Source organism: Microtus pennsylvanicus, chromosome 18, assembly GCF_037038515.1.
Source record: "Microtus pennsylvanicus isolate mMicPen1 chromosome 18, mMicPen1.hap1, whole genome shotgun sequence".
Taxonomy (NCBI): domain Eukaryota; kingdom Metazoa; phylum Chordata; class Mammalia; order Rodentia; family Cricetidae; genus Microtus; species Microtus pennsylvanicus.
Window position 1 is genome coordinate 4822749 of NC_134596.1, and position 25894 is coordinate 4848642.

Genomic DNA, 25894 nt, shown 5'->3' on the forward strand with positions numbered 1-25894 from the left:
ATTCTTCCATAAAGATTTTCTTTCAATTTTATAAGTACATAATAGATCCTTTTGAGGATTATGCTGTGCTGCTGGGTGCTATATTATAATGAACACAACACATTGAACCTTGATCTTTCTAAAGCTTGCAGTCTACCAAGGGATATATACATGTTTTTTCACATATTTAATGCTGGAAGGTAAAATATAGTGCAATTTGATCCCATTGTTATGGATCTCATATTGTTATGGATTTCATGTTATGATTTCCAATATTTCAGAAACCTTTGGAAGTCAAGAGAAGTATTTAAAGTATACACATATCCTAAATGCCAACTTGGGCTGCTGGTTCTGAGAAACATGTAACAGCAGTGTTAAATATTTCATGCCAAACAGTGCCCACTTCAGGGACATTAGGGCTGAGAAGAGAAAAGTGAAACTTTACTCCTGGGTTCCATCTCTAAGAAAAACATGGTACTATGAACCCAAACTGCATTTAATATACAGAGCTCAAACCACAGCCAGTATGATCTCCGAGGCTTTAAAACAAATGGTAGTTTACTTGTGGTGGAATTTGAAAATATGCTTATAGTTTTGAAAGGGGGTGGTGTTTTTGTAAAGTTTTTAGTCATACCTTTACATTGTAAAATATTAAGGAAATATGTTATATAGACATACATGTTCAGCACATTTTGCTGAAAAGCGGTGTATCCTTTAATTTTGTATATTATAAGATCTTGGTTTTGGAGACTATTTTGTGTCCTCCCCCTTTTTTTTAATTAAATGATTTTTTCTTTTATTGAGAATAGATTTTTTTCCCCTCACATAATATATTCTGATATATAGTTTTTCCTCCCTCTTCTCTTTCTAGTTCTCATCCAGATCCACTCCCAAGGGATAATAACAAAATAAAATATAGTAAGATTTTTTTAAAAAAAAATTTGTCAGAATTTGACAAAACAAGCAGAAAGAAGAAAAGAGCCCTCGAGAAGGCACAAGAAACAGGCCCACACTTTCACATACTCAGGGACCTCATAAAAACACAATTCAGGAAGCCATAATCTATCAGAAGACCTGGTGCAGAGCCATGAAGGCCTATGCATTCTGCTTCAGGAGAATTACTTAACTTTATTAACAAGATGGTGGTGATGCAGACCTTCAATTCTAACACTCAGGAGGCAGAGGCAGGGAGATCTCTGTGAGTTCCAGGCCAGCCTGTACTACAAAGTAACTTCCAGGATGGCCAGAGCTACATAGAGAAACCCTGTCTCAAAACACCCCAAAGTAAGTGCTATGAGGAGAATATTAGAAAAGAATAATAACTTCAGAGATTAGAATCCACTCAAAATAAAATTGATGAAACCACAGTTGAGCAGAGAGAGAAAACTGTATCAAGTCTGAGAACAAAGACATACACATGCAGCTTCGTGCAGGGTTTTAACTGTAAAGAGTCTTATGACAGATAATTCCATAAAATAATACATCTTTTCATTGACCGCATTGGGTTTAAAGTAGCCTACAGCAGTACTTTTCATAAAAGAAATATTATAGCTCTTACGGAGTTCTGTGGGGAAAAACACAAGGAAATTCCTCCAAGGAATCTGAAAATCACAGAAGCCATTGTAGGGTGACCCCAGTGGGTCTCTTAGCTCTTCCAAATGTGTCCTGTTTATACTAACAAAGATACTACAGATGACCAGAAAAACTTGGCAAGCAAATTATCTGAGACAATTGACAGTTGTGCCTACTGTTCAATAACTTATTTCTGAATTTTTTAATTTTTAATGGGGAAGATTAAACCAGGGCCTAGAGATAACATTCAACCTCTGAGCGGCATCTCAGCCTTGCTTCAAATAAATTTTAGTGGAAATAGATTCTGTGTTCTGTAGGAAAGGCCATTGTTAAGTACTAAAACTCCGTTCTGTTGATGTACTGAACTCTTTACTTTCCAGATTTTGTCTTCACTCCATTTGTTTTCTTACCTTCCCCGCTGTTGTTTTTTAAGCCCAGTTCATTGGAAGCTTCTGCTATAGGCTGTCCTTGCTGGAGCTTTTCTTCAAACTACTGATTAACATTATTGGGGTAATTATGTAGTAACTCCCTCCTAACTTTTCTCCAATCTTTCACGGGTTTTGATTGATGTTTCCTGAAATGTGTTTTGTATAGTGCATAATATCATTTTACAATCTGTAGTCAGGGTGAGCATTTAAATTTTTCCTAATTACTTGTTAGGGATATCTATACAAACTTGATATTAAGCATTTAACAGATGCCAGGCAGTGGTGGCACAGGCCTTTAATCCCAGCACGTGAGAGGCAGAGGCAGGCAGATCTCTGTCTTTGAGGCCAGGCTGATCCGAGTTCCAGGATAGCTCTGCTATACCAAAAAACGGGGGGAGGGGGTGTTCGTAGCTCCATAAATGTTACAAAGTAGATATTTACTCTTGCAAAATTAAAAATAACTAATGCTTTTTTAGTTCTTACCCACATGTTATTCTACATTTGGTTTTATAAATATTCAACTATTGGTAAGACTTTTTTATTCTGGCTTTAATCCGTTTGAGCCACGGTTTCCCTATATGTAGCCTTGGTTGTCCTAGAGCTCACTATGTAGAATAGACAGCCATCATTTAGCCTTCTTCCCCTAAGTGCTAGTCATTTTTGATAAGTCATGGATCCCCAGTTATTGGGTTCCTCCTCTGAAGGGATAAGCCAGATCAAACTTATTAATAAATCCAGATTTAATAAACAGAGCAAAGCAAGGCAGAGCACTTCCTGTGACTTTTAGGAAGGCAGGATGGGGAGAGCATGTGGCAGGTCTAGCGGGTCTTAAATAGCCTGTAGGGGGTCTTGAGTTCCAGAGGAGGAGGAAATGCTGCTGATGGCTTGGTGGGCATTCTCAGGGGTCTGGAATGGGAGGAATGGAACTGGGTGGAGCTTCCCAACAATTTTATTCAGTCTATGAGTGCATGTGTGCATACCAACTCATAAAATACAGCTTACCTTCTGGAAAGTCAGAGGACAGCTGTCAGGAATCAGTTCTCTTTTGTCATCTTGTGGGATCCAGGGAAATCAGCTCCTGCAATGCAAAAATTCATGGTTTTGTAGATAATCAGGGGAAATAATCAACTTGTCTGTCCGTCTAGTCATACATGTAGAACATACGTGACATATGTAGTGTAACTGTGAGGTCATTTGGATGCTTCAGAAAAACATCTTGGTATCTCACAACAGTTTTCTTATCTATAAAACTTAACTAACAATAGAGGCTGCTTCAGAAGATTATTAAGTAGAGACTAAATGAGATTAAATAAAGTTTATAATGGCACCTTGTATAATCTGCCATTGCTTCTTCTTCACGACACGCCCCACCACTCTTGAAAACTGTCTTACTATTGTGCACACTGGCCTTGAACTCTGATCTTCCTTCCTCACAATCCTGAGTACTAGATTACAGGCATGCTCATAGCATGCCATTACTAGCATTCCTGTGCTAAAAATAAAATTGGGATAATACAAATCGGGAATTAGCTGCTTGAGAAAAGAATTGACTAGAAACAAGCATGGAGAAGCATTGGGGGTGTTCTAAAAATGTTCTGTGTGGTTTGGATTGTGGTATGTAGACATACACAATTTTTAAAAGAGTCAGAATGCCCTTGGTGTGTTAGTTATACATCTATTTATTTTTAATTTGTATGGGTGTTTTGCCTCCATGTATGTATGTGAACCACAGGTACATTATGCCTGCAGAAGCCAGAAGAGAATATTAGATCCCTGGAGTTTGGTCAACCTGGAGTTACAGACAGTTATGAACCACCATATGGGTGCTGGGAATCCAGCCTGGGTCCTCTGAAAAAGCACCATGTACTTTTAACCACTGAGCCATCTATCTCTCCAACCCCTATACATCCATTTTTATTTACTTATTTTTAACCTACATTTATGTACTTGATTTTTCTCCCTCGCCCTTCCCCCCAGTAGCACCTTATAGGCATCATGGCAACTTCATCTGAAGAAGTGTTGCTGATAGTGAAGAAGGTTCGTCAGAAGAAGCAGGATGGAGCACTGTACCTCATGGCAGAAAGAATTGCTTGGGCACCTGAAGGCAAAGATAGATTTACAATCAGCCATATGTATGCAGATATTAAATGTAAGTCATATGTACTAACATCTGATGTGTAGTCTGACAGTTTTATATTTTATATTTGAAGAACATACAGTGGTAATTATAAAATAGGATCATCAAATACCTTGCAGATTTACATAGTGTAAACCTATCTTTATTTAAAAAAAAAAATTTTTTTTCCATGTGTACTTTGAAAAGTTCCATAATATTGCTTTGAGGTGATATGCATGCTGGTACATAACTGTTCTCTCTTGAAGGACAATTAAGGATTACTTTAGAATCTTTTACTACAGATAGTTTCACATAATAAAACTATGTACTAATATCTTTGAGATTTTGTAGGTAAGTTGGTAGAAGATGGCAGATTGTCCCTTCACCAAAATATTGCATTTAGGCAAGTTACCTAATTTTGATATGGCTATTATCTGTTGGAAAAAGTAGATTCAACTTTATAACAAAGGTAGATGGAGGTATACGGAGCTTTTGAGGTCGCAGTAGGAGCCCTTGGGGATCAGACACAAGGACTCTTTGCGTTCTGGGTGCACACTCTACCACTGAGTTACAATACCCTACCCAAGAACATTGACCTTTAAAGGCTAAAATCAACATACCTTCTTTTTCCGTATTTGCAAGGTTATCTTGGAATTTGCTCAAAATGTATAGTATTTTGCAGTTGAACAGTAGGTTTAAGTGCATCAGAAATTTGGAATCTTTAACTTGAAAGATATTTCTGCAATCACCTAAACTGTGGGGGGGGGGGGGTCTTGAATAAGAATAAACTTAGGAGAGTCCTTAACTGTGACCATTAGTATAGATCCACTTATTTATAGGAGTTTTCTCATAGATAAAAGTCTTGTAGATTTTGCGCTAAAACTAAAAAGCAATGAACATGCCAATAAACATCCTTTGTGTGCAAGTAACAGTCCTTTCCCAGCGATTCAGCTCCCTATGACAGCTGGAAATGACCGAGATCCCTACCTGTTTTTTTCCGTTGAAATAACTTAGGATCTTAATTTCCCAAAGAAATAATAAAAAAAACAATTCCTTTTATAACTGGGAGCTACTTGTATTAGTATTGCTTAGAAATAGGAAATAAAGGACTGGGTGGATGGTGTAAGCCTTAAATTTAGCACTCAAGATTCAGGGACAGGCAGATCTACATGGCAAATTCCAGGTCAGCCATGTTTCAAGCCAGCTTGGACTACAAAATGAGAGACATTCTGAGTATATGTGTCTGTCTGTCTCTCCCTCACTCCATACACACACATATCAGAAATCTATTTACGTTAAAGTGAGAACTCTGTACAGTGTGCCACACTGCCATGAGTTGCCTGCCAATTTAGTGGGACAAAGCCCTCCGTCTCCAACTCTTTGAGGAAGGAAAGCACTGTTGCCATGACAGCCATTTATTAAGAACATGGGTTCTGGGACTAGAAAGATGACTCAGATGTTAAAAGAGTACTTGCTGTTCTTGCAAGAAGACCCCATGCCGGCTCCCAACCATCTGTAACTTCAGTTTTGGGGTGGGATCCAACACCCTCTTCTGGCTTCCTTGGCACCAGGCCATACACATGGTGCACATACATACATGAAGACAGAATACATAAGAAAAAGAACACAAGTTTTGCTGTGTACATATAATTAAGCAATTTTAATCTTCAAATGCTCATGGTGGTAGTGATGATGATGAAGATGAAGAAAATCTTCAGTGACTAAGAATGTAGCTCAGTAGGTAGGGCTCTTGTGTAGCACGTACAAAGCCCTGAGTTTGGTCCCCAACACTACATAAACCCAGTGTGGTGGCACATCCTAGCACATACTACATAGAGGAAAGAAGATCAAAAGATCAAGGTCATCTCTAGCTACAAACAGAGCTTGGGAACAGCCTGGGCTATAAGAGGCCCTGCCTCCAAAGAAAAAGGCCCATTGATTGTGGACTCTGACCTCTTCCAAAGTATAAAATATTCTCAATACCTGTATGCTTGGGGTTTGTTTAGAGACAGGTAAGTTTTTGCATTGCTGAGAATCACATGTGCGATCCTCATAGGAAATGAGCAAGAATTCCACTACCTGTTGCCATCTCCCAGGTTGTTCCTTAATCATTCACTCTCAGTTTCACTCTCTTTTTTTTCTTCATATTAAAACTTTTTTTGACAATGTCATGCATTTATAGAATGTACTCGGGTTATTCTCACTTCCATTGTTGCTTACTTGCTTTTAAGGCAGGATCTTCTGTATCCTAAGCTAGGCTCAGGCTTGGTGATATAGCCCAGGTTGTCCTTGAAGTTCTGATTGTCCTGCTTCCAACTCCCAAGTGCTGGGATTACAGTCTGAGTGTCCTCGTCTAATTAGCTTCATGCTTATAGGCCAGAAAATCAGTCCAGAAGGAAAAGCTAAAATTCAACTTCAGCTGGTCCTGCATGCGGGGGACACAACAAACTTCCATTTTTCCAATGAAAGCACAGCGGTGAAAGAACGGGATGCAGTGAAGGACCTGCTTCAGCAGTTACTGCCCAAGTTCAAGCGGAAAGCCAATAAAGAACTGGAAGAAAAGAACAGGTAAAAGTGTAGATTCTGCTTCCCCACTCTACTAAGGGCTTGGCACATTCCCTTCTGTAGGAAAAAAGGATCCGTGCAGTCATTGCCTCTGATTCTCTACTTTTAACATGTGTTTGCTGTGTGACTTCTGACAAGACCGTGCAGCCCTAAAAGTTACTGCATCAGGTCTATCATTTGATTAGGAGACCTGACATTACACTGGTTGTTTGCTCTTTCCCCAGTTCTTATAACAGAAGATACTAAACTATTAGAAGTATGTTTGTGAATAAGAAGCCCAGAATCCATATTGTGGGGTTTCAGAGTTCTGAGTCATCCCCCTTCACTCTCCCCACCCACCACTACCACCAGAGGCTCTTTCTCCCTGTGTGCTTAGTTTTTTGTTTCCTTATACCCTAATAAAAGCCTTTATTCAATTATTTAAAAAACAATTTAAAAAAAAATCATAGTGTGAAAGATAAAGATAAAAAAGCGGTGAAATTTTCTGGAAATAGAAATTATTTCATTTAACAATATCTGTCCAAGTTATTGGTACTTATAGTTCCTTGTGCTTGTTAAAATGATGAATGAGTACTGTGAACTCTGACTGTTCCTTCTCTTGTTCACCTTGTGTGTGGGGAAAATACAGTACTGTTCAAATACAAAGTGCACTTTGTATTGTAAGCATGCAAAGATGTATAAGACCAGTTCTTTGTTTTAGAAAATTTAGTCTGCTTCTTCGCACTTCCTTCCCTTTATTTGTACTTCATTTATTACTCTAAAAATTATCTAATCCAGTGAATTCTACTGCGCAACCATCACAAAATGAAAGGAGTCATGTGAATATCACAGAAGTTTAATTACATTTACTATATCTATCACCAGAATGCTCCAAGAAGATCCAGTTTTATTCCAGCTCTATAAAGACCTTGTTATGAGCCAAGTAATCAGTGCTGAGGAATTCTGGGCCAATCGTTTAAATGTGAATTCAACAGATAGTTCTACATCCAGTTACAAGCAGGATGTTGGCATTTCTGCAGCATTTCTGGTATGTGACCTTTCTAGATTTCTGAAGGGAAAACTAGGAATAGGAAAACTCCAGCATTTTTATAATAGGGATATTTAGGGGTTGGAGGAACGTATCTGTAATACCAACACTTAGGAGGTAGAGGCAGGAGGATCGGTAGTTGAAGAACAGTCTCAATATATTAATATTTTTCTATAGCTGTAATAAAACACTATGACCAAGGCAGCTTATAAAAGAATTAAATGGAGCTTTCAGTTGCAGAGAGTTAGAGTCTATGATGAATGAGCAAAGGCATGACAACAGGCTACCAGAACAGGGCCTGAAAGCTTACATCTCTGGGATTGGTGTGAAACTTTTGAAACCTCAAAGCCCAACCGCAGTAAAATACTTGGTCCAGCAAGGCCATACCTCCTAATCGTACTCAAACAGCTGCTAACTGGGAACCAAATATTCATATGTCTGAGACTTAGAGAGCCTCGCATTCAGACCCCCACTCAATTATGTGAGAAAATGTCTCAACAAAAAAAGGGAAAATCCTCTGGGTTTGGGGGGGTGTATAAATACAGGCACATGTGTGTGTGCCTTAGTGTGCATATGGAGATCAGGGGATAGCTTTAGGTGTTGGTCCTTACTTCTGCTTGTGAACCAAGTCTCTGGGTTTCGGGGTTTGTTTTTTCCTGCATCTGCCAGGTGTCCTGGCTCAGTCGCTTCAGAGCTTTTCCTGTTTCCCCCTTCTATTTTTCTGTAGCAGTACAGGGATGACACATGCCCTGCGGCATCCAATTTATCTTAGTTTGTTCTGGCCATTGATACTCAATCTTCCTGGACTTTACCCTCTGAGTCATCTTTCCAAGCCAAAAAAGCAGTTTCTCTTGAAAATTTTGGCATTTTCTTTGAAGTAGATTGGTGAAAATTTTATTGTCTCTAGATGTAAGGGCAAATGCCTTTAATCCCAGCACACGAGTCAGGTGGCAGGTAGATTTCTGAGTTCAAGGAAGCCTGGTCTGTATGAGTTCCAGAGCAGTTACATAGTGAGACCTGGTTCAAAGAGAAAGGAAATTTTGTTGTCAATGGTAGTCTTCTAAAATAATCTTTTAAATGTAAATGGTATTTTTACACTGAGGTAAGATCTTACTGTATACAGGGCTATAGCCCTGGCTGGCCTCAAACTTGAGTCGATCTTCCTGCCTTTGCTTCTAGAGAAGTAAGATTACAGACGTGTGTCACCACACCCAGCTCTGGTACTTTTGTAAAATGATGGCTGTATTTCACTCATAATACAGACTTAAATGTACAATCATTTGGAAAAATGACCATGAAACCTATCTAATAGGAAAATTAGGGCTGCATTATCTTTTCAATTAAGAAGTGGGTCTTTTTTTTATAGGAAAAGGATGAGATCAATATTTACTCATTAACAAGAATATGACTAGGAAGCCAGGAATGTGTGTACCTGTAATCCCTGCACTTGGGAGGCAGAGGTAGGAGGATCTTGAGGTCGAGGCCAACGTGGACTATTTAGAGAGTTCCAGCCTAAGCTGGTTCCAAAGAATCCCTGTCTCAGCAGACAAACTAAAAACTATGAATAGCTGTTACATGTATTTAGTATGTTTCTGGGGGATTAGCGGTGAGTCAGATTCATAGATCCTTTCCTAAGGAAACCAGTTAGCCAGTGTCCATTTAACTACTAGCCAATGTTCACAGAGGCTTTGGCAGCTATACACAGACTAGATCTCGATGTTGGCCACTGTTGAGCATGTCTTTTTAACCATTTCAGACTTACAAAGAAGCAGGCTTACAAGTCTCCTGGAATCTGACAAACAAGTCCAGGCTTATTTAAGCCCTATCCTATGTATAGGGTTGGTGTATGGGGCTTGCTCTGTCTACAGTTTGCTCACAAGTCTGTTTCACCTTTGTATTATCCTTTGGGAGCTTAGATATACTCTGTGAATATCTAACAAATGTATGTAAGTACCTATATTTGTGGTCTTTGTTTTAGGCTGATGTCCGGCCCCAAACAGATGGCTGTAATGGTTTGAGATATAACTTAACTTCTGATATCATTGAATCTATATTTAGGACCTACCCAGCAGGTAAGATGACTCAAGTTTTGGGGGGGTTGGTTTGGGTTTGGTTTGGTTTGGGTTGGGTTTGTTTTTTTTTGTTGTTGTTGTTGTTGTTGTTTTTTGTTTGTTGGTTTGTTTGGGATTTTGGTTGTTTTTGTTTTTTCAAGACAGGGTTTCTCTGTGTAACAGCCCTGGCTGTCCTGGAACTCACTTTGTAGACCAGGCTGGCCGTGAACCCACAGAGATCTGCCTGCCTCTGCCTTCCAAGTCCTGGGATTAAAGGTGTGCATCACCACTGCCCAGCCCAGTTACTGATTTTAACTTTAGATGATTAAAGGAATTGTTTAGATGAATTCTATTTGTAGAAATGAAAAGCCTATCAGGGGCTCTTTAGCCTTCAGCACAGCTGGAGTAAGTGAATGCTGCAGATAACAGTAAGTGTGCTGTTCTGCCCCACTCCCAGCTCATCCCCTCACTCCTGCCTTGACCCCAGCCCTGATGGCTTGTGGTACGCAGCCAAGAATGAGAGCCATGGCTTTCTCAGTTACTCTACTCTCTAAATAGTATTCCTTGAGTCAGATACTGTCTGGTCTTACCTATCCAGCGACGGCTGCTTGCCATTTCTAGGACAGTAGTTCAACTTTCTTAATGCTGCAACCCTTTAATACAGTTAGTTACTCATGTGGTAACCTCCAACCATAAAATTATTTCGTTGCTACTTTATAATTGTAATTTTGCTAGTGTCATGAATTGTAATGTAAATATCTGATATGCAGCCCCCAAAGGAATCATGACCCACAAGTTGGGAACCACTGTTCTAGAATATTAGCACAGACTTTAGTGTTCCCTTTGTATATATATTTAATCATCATAAATATACTATGAAGTAGGTACTAATAAGGAACTAATGTACAAAGAAAACAGTTTGCTCTAGGATGACCTAAACAGTAAATGGCAGTGATTCTAAACACTGATAACTAAACTGGAAGCTTCCAGGGGAGCTGAACTGGTAGTGCCATGAGTGTTAACAGTTTCATTCTCCACCAACTAACATTTTCTTGTATTAGTGAGGTCTGATTTCCAAGTATGCTATTGAAAAAAATGTTTGTGGTTTGTAAATGATGTCTATAGTTTGTAAAGATTCATAGATGGTACCTCACCTAAATCTATTAAATTTTATTCCATATTTATAATCCTGTAGTATATGAGTGTCATGAAAACTTTCAGTATTTATCCAGTTCTTAAGTTGAAAGGTTCTTAAGAAATAGGAACTCATTATATAAGATCTTATGTGGGGGTTTTTTTTCTCCCCACAGTAAAAATGAAATATGCAGAAACTGTACCACACAACATGACGGAAAAGGAGTTCTGGACACGTTTTTTCCAGTCTCATTATTTTCACAGGGACCGACTAAATACAGGATCAAAGGATCTCTTTGCAGAATGTGCCAAAATAGATGAAAAGGGTAAGCGTCTCTCTCTGGCCCTTTGACACTCACCTCGCCATTCTTGACTCTTAGACCTACTAATAATATCTTTTAAATATATCTGAGAAAGATGAGCTTTAAACCTGTGTTTTCATTGATTTTTCTAGGATTAAAAACAATGGTTTCATTAGGAGTAAAAAACCCAATGCTAGATTTGACAGCTTTGGAAGATAAATCGTTAGATGAGGTAAGAAGTAATAAAGAGACAAAATGATCTTTTCTTGGTTTTCAGTGTTTCTGTTTTAAATATGCCCTAAATTAGATAATCCACTTGTAATACCCTAAACTAAAAAGAGTACTGTTAACGTGTCAGAAGTGCTTTTCAGTATTCAACAAGCCCTGAGTTTGAGTCTCCATCCTTTTTTTTTTTTAAGTGGGGCGGGGACTTTTTGGTACTGCTATTTGCCATTAAAATTGTCTTAGGCTACCAATGAGTTAACTCAATGGAGCGAAAGTACTTGTTTCACAGGCTGACCTCCTGAGTTTGAGCCCCAGATCCCACAGTGGGAGGAGAGAACCAGGTCACAAAAGTTGTCCTGTGACTTCCACGTGAGCACCCGTGCTCACCACACACATAGATCATACACACATGCTTTAAGAAGTAAGTTAAAGGGGCTGGAGAGATGGCTCAGAGGTTAAGAACTCTTCCGGAGGTCCTGAGTTCAATTCCCAGCAACCACATGGTGGCTCACAACCATCTGTAATGAGATCTGGTGCCCTCTTCTGGCCTGCAGGCATGGAGGCTGAACACTTTGTACATAGTAAATAAATAAACCTTTAAAAAAAAAAGAAGTAAGTTAAAATTGCCTTAAAGAACTCAGTTCTCGGGCTGGAGAGATGGCTCAGAGGTTAAGAGCACTGCCTGCTCTTCCAAAGGTCCTGAGTTCAATTCCCAGTAACCACATGGTGGCTCACAGCCATCTGTAATGAGGTCTGATGCCCTCTTCTGGCCTGCTGGCCTGCAGGCATACACACAGACAGAATATTATATACATAATAAATAAATAAATTTATTTAAAAAAAAAGAACTCAGTTCTCTGTGAATTGCTTAACCTTTTTAGAAATAATTTTTAAGCTTTCCCCATGAGCAGTTCTCCAGAAACTGAACTCGCTCCCATTGTTCTAGTAAACAAGCATACATCTATTTGCTTATCTGCCAGCCTCTATTGGTATTAACCCATACGGTTATGACTCCAGGCCTCTTGCTCATTTCTGTGAATACTAATTACGTAATGATCTAACTCCAAAGGTGCCAAATCATTTACTCAACTGTAAGATTGGTATTTATTTAAATTTTTATGAAAAAAAAATTTAGTTTGCCTACCTGCTTGTTTGAATGGGTGCCATGTACATGCAGGTAATGTGCCCATGAGTGCAAAAAGAGGGCATCCAATACCCTGGAACTGAAGTTACAGACAGTTGTGAGTTGCTATGTGGGTTCTGGGAACTGGGCCTGTACCCTTTGCAAGTGCCCTTAACCATTGAGTACTCTGTCTGGTTCCTCTGCTTAGGTATTTCATATTCAGAATGAAACAAACCTTTGATGATCCTCACGGACCTGTTCTTGGCTCTCCTGTGTTTTATTTAAAAAGCATTAGCATTTGCTTAGGTAGTGGCTTGAACCACCTCCCCTCCAGTAATGCTGATCATGTACCCTCATAGCTCCTTTATTTTCTAACCTTAACAAACTGGCTGGCTTACAGGGTTTTAATAATTTATCAAATAATTACAAAAAAAATTATACCATGTGCTAGGGAAGGCCACTGAGCAAGAGTAGGCTGACTCAGGGCAGCTACATTTTTTGCTGAGAACAGATTGAGTGGCAGTTGTCAAATGAAAAATTGTGAAGAAAACAGTAAGGATGATATGGATAACTGCAGGGGTTGGGACTGGTTGTAGTTAGACCTTAGAAAGTTGATCACATGCCCTGACTAACAGCTGGAAAATATAATAAAACCAGGAGTTGAATCTGCATCTTCTTGTTTGTTCATTTTGAGCCTGTATGTGTTTGTGTGCACGTGTGTACAGGGACAGGTGCAACTTGAGCCGTTGTTCCTTAGCTTCCATGCACCTTGTCATTTTCTGTTTCTTTAGATCATTGTGTGCATGAACATGATGAATTTTAGTCATGTTCACTCCAATACCCCTGCTGTTCCCCTCTCCTGATGAAATTTCCCAATAAGTCTTCTACTTTCATGTCTTTTGTATGTTTGTGACCCACTGAGTTTTGTCAGGGTTTCTTTCATGACCATGGTAGTTTATTTACTGAAGCATGGGCAGCTTTTCAGTAACTGCACTACTGAGAAAAATGACACTGTGATTTCAGGGGTTTTTTTTTTTTCCTTTAAGATTCTGGTTGTTTTAAAGACAGCATTTCTCTATAGCCCAGGCTGGCCTTGAATTTAAGAGATCCACCTGCCCCTGGCTCCTGAGGGCCAGATTAAAGACATTCTCTATCAAACCTGGCTTTTTTTTTTTTTTTTTTTTTTTTTTTTTTTTTTTTTGGACTTTGGGAGGTTTTTGTTGGTGGTGGTTTTGGTTGTTGTTGGGCATTTTGTAGGGAGTAATTGTTTTGTTTTGAGGGTAATTTGATGAATCTGGCACTGTCAATATATGGATGTGGACATGAGACATTCAGAAAATACTTTAAATAGTAGCGGTTCACTGCTTTGCACCTGTGATTTCTCAAATCACAACTTTTGATTAGGTCTTTTGTATCAAGCATGAGTTGTTGCCTGTGGATGTGGATCAAGCCTGGAATCCAAGCAGAAAACAGTTAACTACCCATATAATACTTGTGCCACTATGAGACCAAGAGTGTAATTGTGCCAGGTTATTACTTAGGATCACTGACCTGATAGTCTAGACCAGATCTCTCATTGGGTGGTATGTGCTGAATGGCAAACAAGTCCCAGGATTTCACTTCTTTCTGTGTCCCAACAGAAAGTGTGTACTCCATATCTAGTTACCCAATTGTGTATTCCATAATAAGTCAAATTTTTATTTTGGTATTTACTTGTTTCTCACAGGGTTATGGCATTTGCTCTTTGCCATCTACTTCCAATTCCAAATCCATAAAGGAAAATAGTAATGCTGCCATCATCAAAAGGTTTAACCACCACAGTGCCATGGTCCTGGCTGCTGGTCTCAGGAAACAGTTAAGTATACTTGTAGAGACTGTCACTGACCTTTTCAGGATAACCAGGTGAAATGGTGATAGTGTTCAGTTAAGCAATTTTAACATGAGCTTGTTTTCCATTTGTTTTTAAGACAAGCACAAAATGGACAGAATGGTGAGCCCAGCAGCATAGATGGAAATTCTGGAGATGCAGACTGCTTTCAGCCAGCAGTCAAAAGGGTATGGACATCAAGTTAAGCCATTTGGGGATTGCATTTCTCTGGGTATAAGTATCTAAATTCTTTATATTGCTTATTATTTCCTAAGGCTGGTTTTGATTTTAACCAAGAAGAGGCATTACCATCACTTGCAGAACATTATAAAACTCAGTGTCGGCTTAACCAGCAAACTTTCCATTGACTCAGTTCTGATCAGTAGTTTTTATTCAATTTTTCCTTCCCTGTGTGTACATATAAATTGTGTATGTGTGTGATTCTGTTTTCTGGGGGAAATTTTTCAACAAAGACAGTAGATAAAAAGTTTCATGTATTTGTTTGCAAAGAAAGTTAATTGTTCCTAACATTAAACTAGTATTTCAAGGTTAAAAACATTCTCTCCTTTGAGAGAATGAGGAATTGTGGATCAAAGTAGCTACTTGCTCATTATTTCATTGCATTCTAAGTCCCTTCTCCTGTTTACAGAAAGGATACTTAGAGACCAGTTAAGCAGTACACATGAGAAGTTTAAAGGTTTATACTCTCCTATTCCACACATTTATGGAAAAGATGGGAGCAGTGTGTAAAGATTTAGATAGAAATACCTAACACAGGACTGCAGTCGAGACAAAAGCAAAAAGTTGATGTCTTTAGCATATTCATACAGATGAGGTATATGCGGCCATTGTAACGTTGTTAGAATTAATGGGGCTGAGACATAACATAGTGGTAAAGAATTTACTAAGAGTCACAAGATGCTGGGTTTGATTCCTCGGCACCAAAAAAAGAGGCATATAGATGAGCCCCCATGTTACGATTACGATTTTTATGATAGCCTTATCAGGATTTTAAACACATTTTCAACTTAGCAATATTTTCAACTTATTATAGTAGGATATGTATGGCCTAATTCAAAATGGAGAATGTCTGTATTGCTTCAAAAAGAGCTGATAGCACCAGATATAATAGGTACACCTGCAATCCCAACCTTTAGCACACTGAGATAGGATCAAAAGTCTATATATCATATACTACATATCATTCATACACATTTTTTAAAGGCCAGGTATGGTGGTGCACCGCTTTGATATCAGCACTCAGGAGGCAAAGGCAGGTGGATCTGGTTAAATTTGAAACCTGCCAGGGATACGCAGAGGAACTGTCTTAGTTATACCCAATATGGCTTGACGGTGTTGCATGCCTTTAATCCCAGGGCTTGGGAGGCAGGGGTAGGCTGATCTCAGGGAGTTCTAGGCCAGCCTAGTCTACAGTGTGAGTTCCAGGACAGACAGGGCTACACAGAGTAACCCTGTCTTAGGGGAAGGGGGTGGAGACGAGCACGTCACAGTACTTCATGTTTATTATTGGTAAGAACACCAGCTTAGCCATTTCTAGCTCCGTGGTGGGAAGGCTTCCTTTTTCATTCTCGGCTTAATTTTAGTTTTTAGTGAGTTTCTGACAAAATTAAAAATACCTTGTCAATTGTAGGCGAAGCTACAGGAGTCCATTGAATATGAAGACTTGGGAAACAACAATTCTGTGAAAACAATTGCACTGAATCTCAAGAAGTCAGACAGGTCAGTTTGGCTGATAGAAGTGAAACACTTATGTCATAGTCAATACAGAATGTACTCTGAAAGTCTAAAGTCAGTTTGGCTGCTATAAAAGTACAGTATACAGTTTTCTTTTTGAATGTTTACTTTGTGAACTGGGTATGATTGTCCGTTCCTGTGACCTCAGCAAGAGGGAGGAAATAGGAGGAGCAGTAGTTCAAAGATATCTTTGGCTGTGCAGCAAATTGAAGGCCAGCCTGGACTAGTAAGACTCATCTGGAACTCCAGTTCCAGGAGATCTGACTCGCTCCTGACCTCTAATCATACCAGACACATGTGGTGTGCAGACATACATGCAGGCAAGACATTCATAAAATGGGTCATTAAAAAAAACATAGCTGGTGGTAGCGCATGTCTTTAATCCCAGCACTGGGGAGGCAGAGGCAGGCTGGTCTCAGGGAGTTCTAGGCCAGTCTGGTCTACAGAGCAAGGTCCAGGACAGGCAGAGCTGTACAAATACACCTTGTCTTGAAAAACCAAAAAGGGGAGGGGGAGCTGGAGAGATGGCTCAGAGGTTAAGAGCACTGACTACTCTTCCAGAGGTCTGAGTTCAATTTCCAGCAACCACATGGTGGCTCACAACCATCTGCAATGAGATCTGGTGCCCTCTTCTGGTGTACAAGCATACACCCAGGCAAAACACTGTATACATAATAAATAAATAAATCTAAAAAAAGAAAGAAAAAGAAAAAGAAAGGTGTGTGTAACCACCTGAAATGCATTCTAAATGATTAAAGCCAAGAACTAATTTTTTTGTTGTTTGTTGTTGTTTTTAGTTTTTTGAGACAGGGTTTCTCTGTAGCTTTGGAGCCTGTCCTGGAACTCATTCCGTAGACCAGGATGGCCTCAAACTCAGAGATCCGCCTGTCTCTGCCTCCCGAGTGCTGGGATTAAAGACATACACCACCACTGCCCAGCAAGAAAACTATTATTACACTTATTGGTATATATGTATGTGTGTCACAGAAGTGTGGAAGTCAGTATGTGTGAATGTCACAGCAAATGTGTAGAAGTCACAACAGCTTGGGATCTGTTTCCTCTTTTCACTTGGGACCCAGCTCAAGTCGTCAGACTTAGCAGGTACCTTTATCCTCTGAGCCACTTCACAGGCTCAAATTTTGGATCTTCATGCTATTTTTTTTTTCTTACTGCCTTTTATAGAAATTAAATTATAAGGGCTGGAGAGATCACTTCATGGTGAAGAACACATGTTGTTCTTAACAGAGGACTCCAGTTTGTTCCCAACACCCATATCAGATGGCTCCCAACCACCTGTAACTCCACCTCCAGGGGATCCAACACCTCTGGTCTCCACAGGCACCTGCACTTACATGCGCCTACCTGCCTACCACCACATAACATACATATTAACTCAAATAATAACAGTAAAATTATTTTAAAAAGAAATTAGTAACTTTAAATTTTTCAAGTGTGGTATCAGTTTTTGACATGGGGAATGAATGTTTTGTTTATGCTAAAATATTTGAAAGACTGATATTGAACACCTTTTCTATGTTTAATCGGTTATTTCTTCTGTGCTAACCTCCAGGTATTATCATGGTCCTACTCCAATTCAGTCATTACAGTATGCAACAAGTCAGGACATTATTAATTCTTTTCAAAGTATTAGACAAGAAATGGAAGCTTATACACCCAACTTAACTCAGGTAGGTGACTTTTACTGCTTGAAAGCCAGAATTCTTGTAGCTGCTACCCCACATTATAAGCACAACTGGAGTGAGCTGTGTAACAGAACATTTGTTTATTTGTTTGTTTTTCTACTGGGTTACAAGAGGCCCTTTTCAGTTAGGAAACTGAGTGGGCCTAATGGTATACACCTTTAATCTCAGCACTGGGGAGGCAGAAGCAGGTGGATCTCTGTGAGTTCCAGGAAAACCTGGTCTACAGAGTAAGTTCCAGGACAGCCAAAGCTACACAAAGAAACCCAGTCTCAAAAAAAGGGGGGGGGGGGGCAAAGCAGTTGCATAACTAGCTCAAAGCATACAGGGCAACCTGGGGTAGTCAGTTCTCTCCACCATATGGGTCCTGGGATTAAGCTCTGGTTGTCAAACTTGCCAGCAAGCACCTTTACAAACTGAGCTATCTTGGTGTCACCTATTTAGTTTTGTCAGACCATAGTTGACTATAAGAAACTAAAACCTCAAAAATCAAAATTGCGAAGGCCAGAAAGATAGTTATGTAGTTCAGAGACTAGTAGTATATGCTACTCTTGTTTCAAAGGACTCAACATCTGGCTCCCATAACCCACAGTGGTTAACTCTCACAGCCACTTGTAACTCAGCTCCATGGGATCTGATACTCTTTTCTGGATGCCAATGGCACGCACACACACACACACACACACACACACATATATATATTCACTAACACAGACACACATATATAAAAAGTAGTAGTAAAATCAATTTTTTTCAAAGGTTCTGTTAAGGGATCTACTGTATTCCTGGTATATGGGGTTTTCTACACAGACCATTTCTAGCGTCAAAAAAGTGTTTCACTCTGGTTACTGTTCATAACATGTTTGCATAGGAATAAAACTGCTATAAGACAAATGCCGAGCTGGGCATGGTGGTGCACACCTTTGGGAGGCAGAGGCAGGTGGGTCTCTGAGTTCAAGGCCAGCCTGAGCTACAAAGCGAGTTCAGCACAGCCAAAGATAACACAGAGAAACCCTGTCTTTGGGGGGAGGGGGGGAATTCCAAAAGGATGCTAAGTCAGCTTCTAATTCATTTCTTTCAGGTTCTCTCAAGCAGTGCTGCTAGCAGCACCATCGCAGCCCTGTCACCTGGAGGAGCACTTATGCAGGGAGGGACACAGCAAGCCGTAAACCGTATGTTCTGGGCCCTTCTCTCCTTCCCTTGTTTAGTACTAAGGAAATGTAAGCGTGTGATGGCTTGCCTTTTCTTTAATTGACTGCTAAGTTTCTTTATTGGGAGTAGAGAGGTTGTCTGAGTGTTGACACATGTGGAGGTCAGAACAGCTTACAGAGTCAGTTCTCTCCATCATGTAGGTCCTGAGCTCAGGTCACCAGGCTTGGCAGTAAGTGTTTTTATTCACTGAGCCACCTCACCAGTGCTGTATTGGCTTTTCTTTAAAGAACTGGGCTAGTTTGCTAAGAGTAAGTGGGTGTATGGGAGTGGGTTGGGGGTGATAACCCAGACATGTTCTGCATGCTCTACACTGCTGAACTGTATGCTCAGCACCTAGAGTTTTAGGACTGCACAAGTGCTGTTGCCCTAGGACCTCTTCTTCCTGTTGCAGAGATGGTGCCAAACGATATTCAGTCTGAACTGAAACACTTGTACGTGGCTGTTGGAGAACTTCTGCGGCATTTCTGGTCCTGCTTTCCTGTTAATACACCATTCCTAGAAGAAAAGGTTAGAACCGATTGTAAATACAGCCAACTACTGTGGTAATAACAGAGCTAAACATAAGTTACTGTGTGCCAGAGTAGTACAACTGTTAGATTCAATACCCATGTCATAGGTTAGGAAACTGAGCCACAGCAGTTACATAACTCTGAGCACCTACCTCCAGACCATAAATAATTGGAGAATAGACATTCAGCACAGGTCACTGTGTGTTTGGTACATTTAGTATTGATAAAATTAAAACTAAAGGGGCTGGAGAGATGGCTCAGTGGTCAAGAGCACTGCCTGCTCCTCCATCGGTCCTGAGTTCAATTCCCAGCAACCACATGGTGGCCACAGCCATTTGTAATGAGATCCGGTGCCCTCTTCTGGCCTGCAGGCATACATGCAGACAGAACACTGAGAATACTGTATACATAACAAATAAATAGATTTAAAAAAAAAATTAAAACTAAAGACTGACATCAAAGGCCAGGCGGCGGTGGTTTATGCCTTTAATCCCAGCACTCAGGAGGCAGAGGCAGGCGGATCTTTGTGAGTTTGAGGCCAGCCTGGCTGGTCTACAAGAGCTAGTTCCAGGACAGGCTCCAAAGCTATAGAGAAACCCTGTCTCAAAAAAAAAAAAAAAAAAGACTGTCATCAACAGTACTCCTTTTTGTTTTGTTTTGCTTTTTCTTTTCGTACTGCTAAGGTTAACCCCAAAGACTCACTCGTGCTACTTAAGTGTTTTACCAGTAAACTACATCCTAAATTCCCTTGTTGCCTATTAAAAAGCAGTTAACAAGGAAATATTTGTTGTATTGTGGTAATACTAAGTGTCCTGTATAAACTGCTCTTTGGGCAGACATTAAGGGGAAGATGGGACAGGTGGTGGCTCAGTGTTAGAGCATGTGCTTTAAGTATGCTTGAGACATAGGGCTCAGTCAGCAGCAAAAGAAGAAAGGGAAAACGTTTTGGTTTTGGTTTTAAACTTTTTTAAACAATGGATTAGAAGGGGCAGGCATGGCATGCTGGTGCACGCCTTTAATTCCAGCACTTGGGAGGCTGAGGCAGGCAGGGAGTTCCAGGCCAGCCAGAGATACACAGTGAGATCCTGTCAAAAAATTAATTACTTGGGGCTGGAGAGATGGCTCAGCAGTTAAGAGTATTGCCTGCTCTTCCAGAGGTCCTGAGTTCAATTCCCAGCAACCACATGGTGACTCACAACCATCTGTAATAAGGTTTGGTGTTGTCTTCTGGCCGGCAGGCGTACATACAGATAAAATATTGTATACATAACAAATAAATAGATATTTTTTTTAAAAAAGTTTAATTACTTAATAAAAACAATAGGCAGCAGACCTAATAGACAGTACGCAACTGATAGCCAGGCATGATGCATACCTGTAATCCCAGCATTGAGTCAGAAGAGATAAAATCTGAGTTCAAGATCTAGACTACAGCTGGGAATGCCTTTAATCCCAGGATTCAGAATTTGAAGATAGCCTGGTCTACCTGGGAAGTTCAAGTCAACCAGTAGTATATAAGGAGACCCTATATTTAAAAAAAAAAAAGAGCTCCATATTGAGACTAAATAAGAACAAAAGGCTGAGCATTCAGCCCTTGTTTAGTAGGTGTGCAACCCCAAATTTGATTCCCTGCACCACCAAAGTGGATGGGGAAGGAAGAGTACTGACAGCTGAGCTTAGTAGCAGTTTTCGTAGCCATGTGCAGGATGATCCTTTACCAGGGAGCAGTGGAGCCAGGTAGCTCAGACTCACTCAGATTTCAGTAGAAGAACATTTTTCCTAATAATTTACTAAATAAGTAAAACATTTGGTGTGGTTACTAGTGCTGAATTGCTAAGAGAAGAGTCTGTTTTCCACAGTTATAAGCATTCTTTGACTTAGAATTCATTGTTTAAAAATTTGCCTTAAAGATGGGACTGGAGAAACAACTCAGCAGTTGAGAGAAGGATCTTGAGAGAAGTTGCAGAGATCCAAGTTTGTTTCCCAGCACCCATGGTGGCTCACAACCATCTGTAATTCCAGTTCCAATAGATGCCTTCCTCTGAGGGGACCAGGTACACACAGGGTGCATAGCCATACATTCAGGCAAAATATTCATGCATAAAATAAAATTTTAAAAACATTTAAGAGAAATAATAAAAATTTACATAAAAGAAATTAAAATGTGAATAAATATTTACCTAGAGAAATGTTCCGGTGCCACCATGTAAGACTCAAAAAGTAGAAATGGCTCAAATATCTACCAAGAAAATTGGCTAAAGAGAAATTTTAAAATAGTAAAAACTGCTTCTCTGCATGTGTTGATGCACACATGACTAAATGTGTGGAATGTGAATTATAGACGTTATTGTTAAAGATGACTGAGGCCCAGGGCCTGTCATTAAATATTTAAAATAAAAAAAAATGATGAGTAGTGAAATATAAATGTTTATATTTAACAGAAGTCACCTTCTTAGAAGATAACATTTTTCTCTTGGTTCCTACAGGTTCTTTGCAATTTCTCTATAATTCATTGTTTTCTCGTCTTTTTTAGGTAGTGAAAATGAAGAGTAATTTGGAACGGTTCCAAGTTACAAAGCTCTGCCCATTCCAAGAAAAGATTCGGAGGCAGTATTTAAGCACAAATGTAAGTGTTCTGCCTTTTTGTATTGAATGATGAAATTAACTTTGCTTTTGTTTAAATGGCTTCATTGTTTTATATAGTGTTGGGCAGGACAGGTGTGTGTGTGCCACACTCAGAAGACATCTTGCAGAGTCAGGTCTCTCCAGACTAAGTGGGACGTGGGGATCAAACCCGGATTGTTAAGCTTGGCTCCAAGTGCCTTTAACCACCAAGCCTTCCTTATTTTTCTTGATAGATTTACTAAGTGTATAATCCTAAAAATCTGTTACTAAATTTGGAAAAACCAAGTAGCATTCACAAACCTGCTAGTGAAGGATAGACACTGTTGATGACAGGAAGCTCAGCTGTCCCTGAGTGGTGCTTTACAGCAACGAAGGCCAGTGATTGAGCACGGTTTTTTGCACAAGGTCTTTAGCGTTGTTCCCAAGGAAAAGTAGAACAGATGAAGAAGAGATCCCTTCAAGAGATACTGATTTGGTGAGAAATGGTTTGTGCAGACATAACATCCAGCATTTCAATAATTAGGATGATCAGAATGGGATTTTGCAAAATCTTCATCACTTAATATTTTCCCCAGTAAGCCTTCAGTGTCTTACAACAGGCCAAGAACACTAAGCAGGTGCTCTGCCCTCTGTGCCACCTCAGTTGATTGTGTTTGCAGCACCATGTGAGGATTCTCGGGCCACGTGTAGCCGTAGAGTAGGGTGTGGAATGCATCTCACTGTTGCTGTAAAGCCCCTGCTACTGTTGAGAGAAAGGAGACAGAGATAATGACACATCCTTCTCTCCTTCAAAATGGGACTAGAGGTGAGGGTTGCTAAAGATTGAATCTGCACTTTACACATCCTACGCAAGCACTGCTCTGCGCTGCCTTGCCCTTCCAGCCAGGGTGGGGGCAGACTTAATTCTCTATTTTAGATCGGTCACTGACTGCTAAAAGGACTTAGGACTCCAACTGTCCCCCTCCTCCTAGAATGATAAACCTAACCATTTCAACACTCAACACCTTTACGGAAACACATTCCAAGGCTTTCTAACCTCAAGAGTTGGTGTGATGTTTGATGTGACTTAATAGAACTGTGGAGGCAGAACCCTTCAAAGGAGTGTAAAGATGAGTGTTGAGTCAGGGATGAAGAATGGTGCCTACCTGTGATCCTGCACTCAGACAGGCCAGCCTGAGCTTCCCACAGTGAAACCATGTCTTAGAAAAAGTATTGCCACTGCCTTTTTTTTTTTTTTTTTTTTGAGAAAAGTTTTCTCTGTAGCTTTGGAGCCTGTCCTGGGACTCGCTTTGTAGACCAGGCTGGCCTCAAACTCTGGAAATCCGCCGCCTGCCTCTGCCTCCCAAATGCTGGGATTAAAAGCATGCACCACCACTGCCCAACTATGACCTTTCTTTAGCTGACTGATGTGTAAATCTAGAGATCACCTTGGTTTGGCTCTCATTGCACAAAAGAAGCAAGCCTAGAATGCAGTGAAAGCTTCCACATCCTATGCTGGTTAATGACCAGGTGGAAATCATGACCAGACAGAGCAGGTGACTGTCCAAACCCTGCACTGCACCCACCATCTGTCTTCTGCATGCACAGTGTGTGCTTATACCTTTGCTGAGGCCTTGTTAACTGAGACATGTGCTAGGAAGTGTGTGCCAGGTTTGGATGTGAAGCATCAGCCTCCTTGACTGCTCGCTCACTTCAGTGTCTCCCTGTGACTTTCAGCTGGTAAGTCATATAGAAGAGATGCTGCAAACAGCCTACAACAAGCTCCACTCGTGGCAATCACGGCGTCTGATGAAGAAGACGTGAAGCATTCGTGGTACTCACAGGTTTTGTGGGTTGAAAAACACTGACCTGCAGTGACTCTGGAAACCTGGCTGAAGACAAGCAGATGCTCACACCAGGGAAACATCTGCATGCCGATTCCCAGAGCTGATGTTATTGTACTTGCACATAAGAACCGAAAGAAGGAAGGGGCGGGATTCACCTAACTCTAGGCAGGCAAACTAAGGCAGAACCAAAATGAGCTAAGTTGCGAATATATATGTATGTGTACATGTATATGTATTTAAAGACTGTTTACTGCAGTTACTCAGGAACTGCTTTTGATTTACGTTAAGCTGCTTTCAAAAATTAAAAGAAAAAATAATTTTAAAAAAATTACTTAAAGGGTGCATTGATAAAATCTGAGGGTTTTTTCAGTTTTGTTTTCTGGGTAAATTTTTTTTCCCTAAGTTTATGGCACAGGGTAGCCCTAAGTATCCCTCCTCCATCCCCCACCAGGATTCTCCAATGTTTCTGAATTCTAGTTGTCCCTTACATCAGCACGTTAAAGAGAGTACTTTAAACAAGGCCGAGGGAGGCTGTTGCTCAGCCCTCAGGAAGCAGTTGTCAGAAGACACCACTGGTCCTGTGTTTCCTACGGAAATAAGTGTTGCACTGAAGCCTGTGCTCTGGAGTTCCCAGGTTAAGAGGCACATCTACAGGAGTCAGTGGCTTAGTGCAGAATATTGTCGGGCGACAATGATGCTGCATGTATTTCTTGGGTGCAAATGTATATTGCTGAGAATTTTTTAAAGATGGCATGTGCTTTGAAAAGAAGAAATTGCATTTTTAAGAGTTTAAAAATCTTACAAGTGAGAAATATAAGAATTGCTTATTTTCACCTGTTTAGAAGAAATAAAGGAAGTTTCTCATACCTGCTCTTCTTGGTGTCTTGACTGCTGCTGTCTTGGTGAGTTGGTAATTACTGCAGAGTCCCAGAAGAACCTAAGTGTGACAGTGACATTGATAACACACCTGCCATGTTTCCAGAGTCTGTGCCCCATTCTGTTCCCCATGGGTCACCTCCTGCATCTCTGCAAACCATTTGTATTAAACACTATAAGCCTTTACAGGTGCTGTGCCCCTTTAACTGGGCACTGCTGTGGTTTCTTGTTCTGTGAGAACCTAACTGCTTTTCTCTCTCTCTCTCTCTTTTTTTTTTTATGAGGCAGGCCACCATATAGACCAGGCTGGCCTCGAACTCAGAGATCTGCCTGCTTTTGCCTCCAGAGTGCTGGGATTAAAGGGGTATGCCACCAGTGCCTGGCTCCACACTGATTATTCTTTTGTTGTTGTTTTGAAACAGGGTTTCTCTGTGAATCCCTCACTGTCCCGAAACTCAATCTATGGACCAGGTTGGCCTTGAACTTAGAGATCCACCTGCCTATGCCTCCTGAGTGCTGGGACTAAAGTCCTATGCCACCTCGCCCTGCTTATCACACTGGAAGCATAGGCTCTGAATTGGTAAATGGAAGAGAGGCCAGAGTGCTTTTCAGCTGTGTTAGTAAGACAGTTGCTCAGGGTGATAGCAAATAAGGAAAGATGTCTGTTGAGAAAGACAGGCATAAGCACAACTGTGGGGTGTCGTTAGAGGAAATGATGGTGTGGTGGCTCTCTAGAGGCAGAAGCAAGTGGAGCTCTAAGTTCGAGGCCAGCCTGGTCTACCTTGATAGTTCCAGGACAGACTGCCAGGGCTACATAGTGACACTCTCGCCAAGAAATAAACAAAGATGAAATGGTACACATAAAGGAGCTTAAGGAAGAACAAAAGTGTAGGAGATTGGAGTAGACACCATTAAACATTTTTGGCATGCATGATAGAACATTTCTGTAGTCCCAGCACTTAAGGTGGAAACAGGAGGCTCCAGAGACCCAGACCAGTCTGA

The 25894-nt window shown here is 40.4% G+C and overlaps 1 protein-coding gene across 2 annotated transcripts in view; it reads left to right on the top strand.

Moving 5' to 3' along the window:
- Gtf2h1 (general transcription factor IIH subunit 1) overlaps nucleotides 1-24882 on the top strand; it is a 28770-nt gene extending 3888 nt beyond the window's left edge. The window contains exons 2-15 of one of the 2 annotated variants that reach the window (XM_075952971.1): nucleotides 3960-4128; nucleotides 6471-6663; nucleotides 7525-7687; nucleotides 9666-9759; nucleotides 11049-11198; nucleotides 11327-11406; nucleotides 14249-14376; nucleotides 14490-14577; nucleotides 16041-16129; nucleotides 17715-17832; nucleotides 18926-19016; nucleotides 19448-19563; nucleotides 22099-22191; nucleotides 23907-24882. In XM_075952971.1, coding sequence (XP_075809086.1) covers nucleotides 3975-4128; nucleotides 6471-6663; nucleotides 7525-7687; nucleotides 9666-9759; nucleotides 11049-11198; nucleotides 11327-11406; nucleotides 14249-14376; nucleotides 14490-14577; nucleotides 16041-16129; nucleotides 17715-17832; nucleotides 18926-19016; nucleotides 19448-19563; nucleotides 22099-22191; nucleotides 23907-23993 — 1644 coding nt within the window. In that variant the 5' untranslated portion in view covers nucleotides 3960-3974 and the 3' untranslated portion in view covers nucleotides 23994-24882. Of the gene's footprint in view, nucleotides 1-3956; nucleotides 4129-6470; nucleotides 6664-7524; nucleotides 7688-9665; nucleotides 9760-11048; nucleotides 11199-11326; nucleotides 11407-14248; nucleotides 14377-14489; nucleotides 14578-16040; nucleotides 16130-17714; nucleotides 17833-18925; nucleotides 19017-19447; nucleotides 19564-22098; nucleotides 22192-23906 lie in introns of both variants that reach the window. The other variant, XM_075952972.1, reaches the window with a different exon arrangement.
- Nucleotides 24883-25894: the final 1012 nt, after the last annotated feature.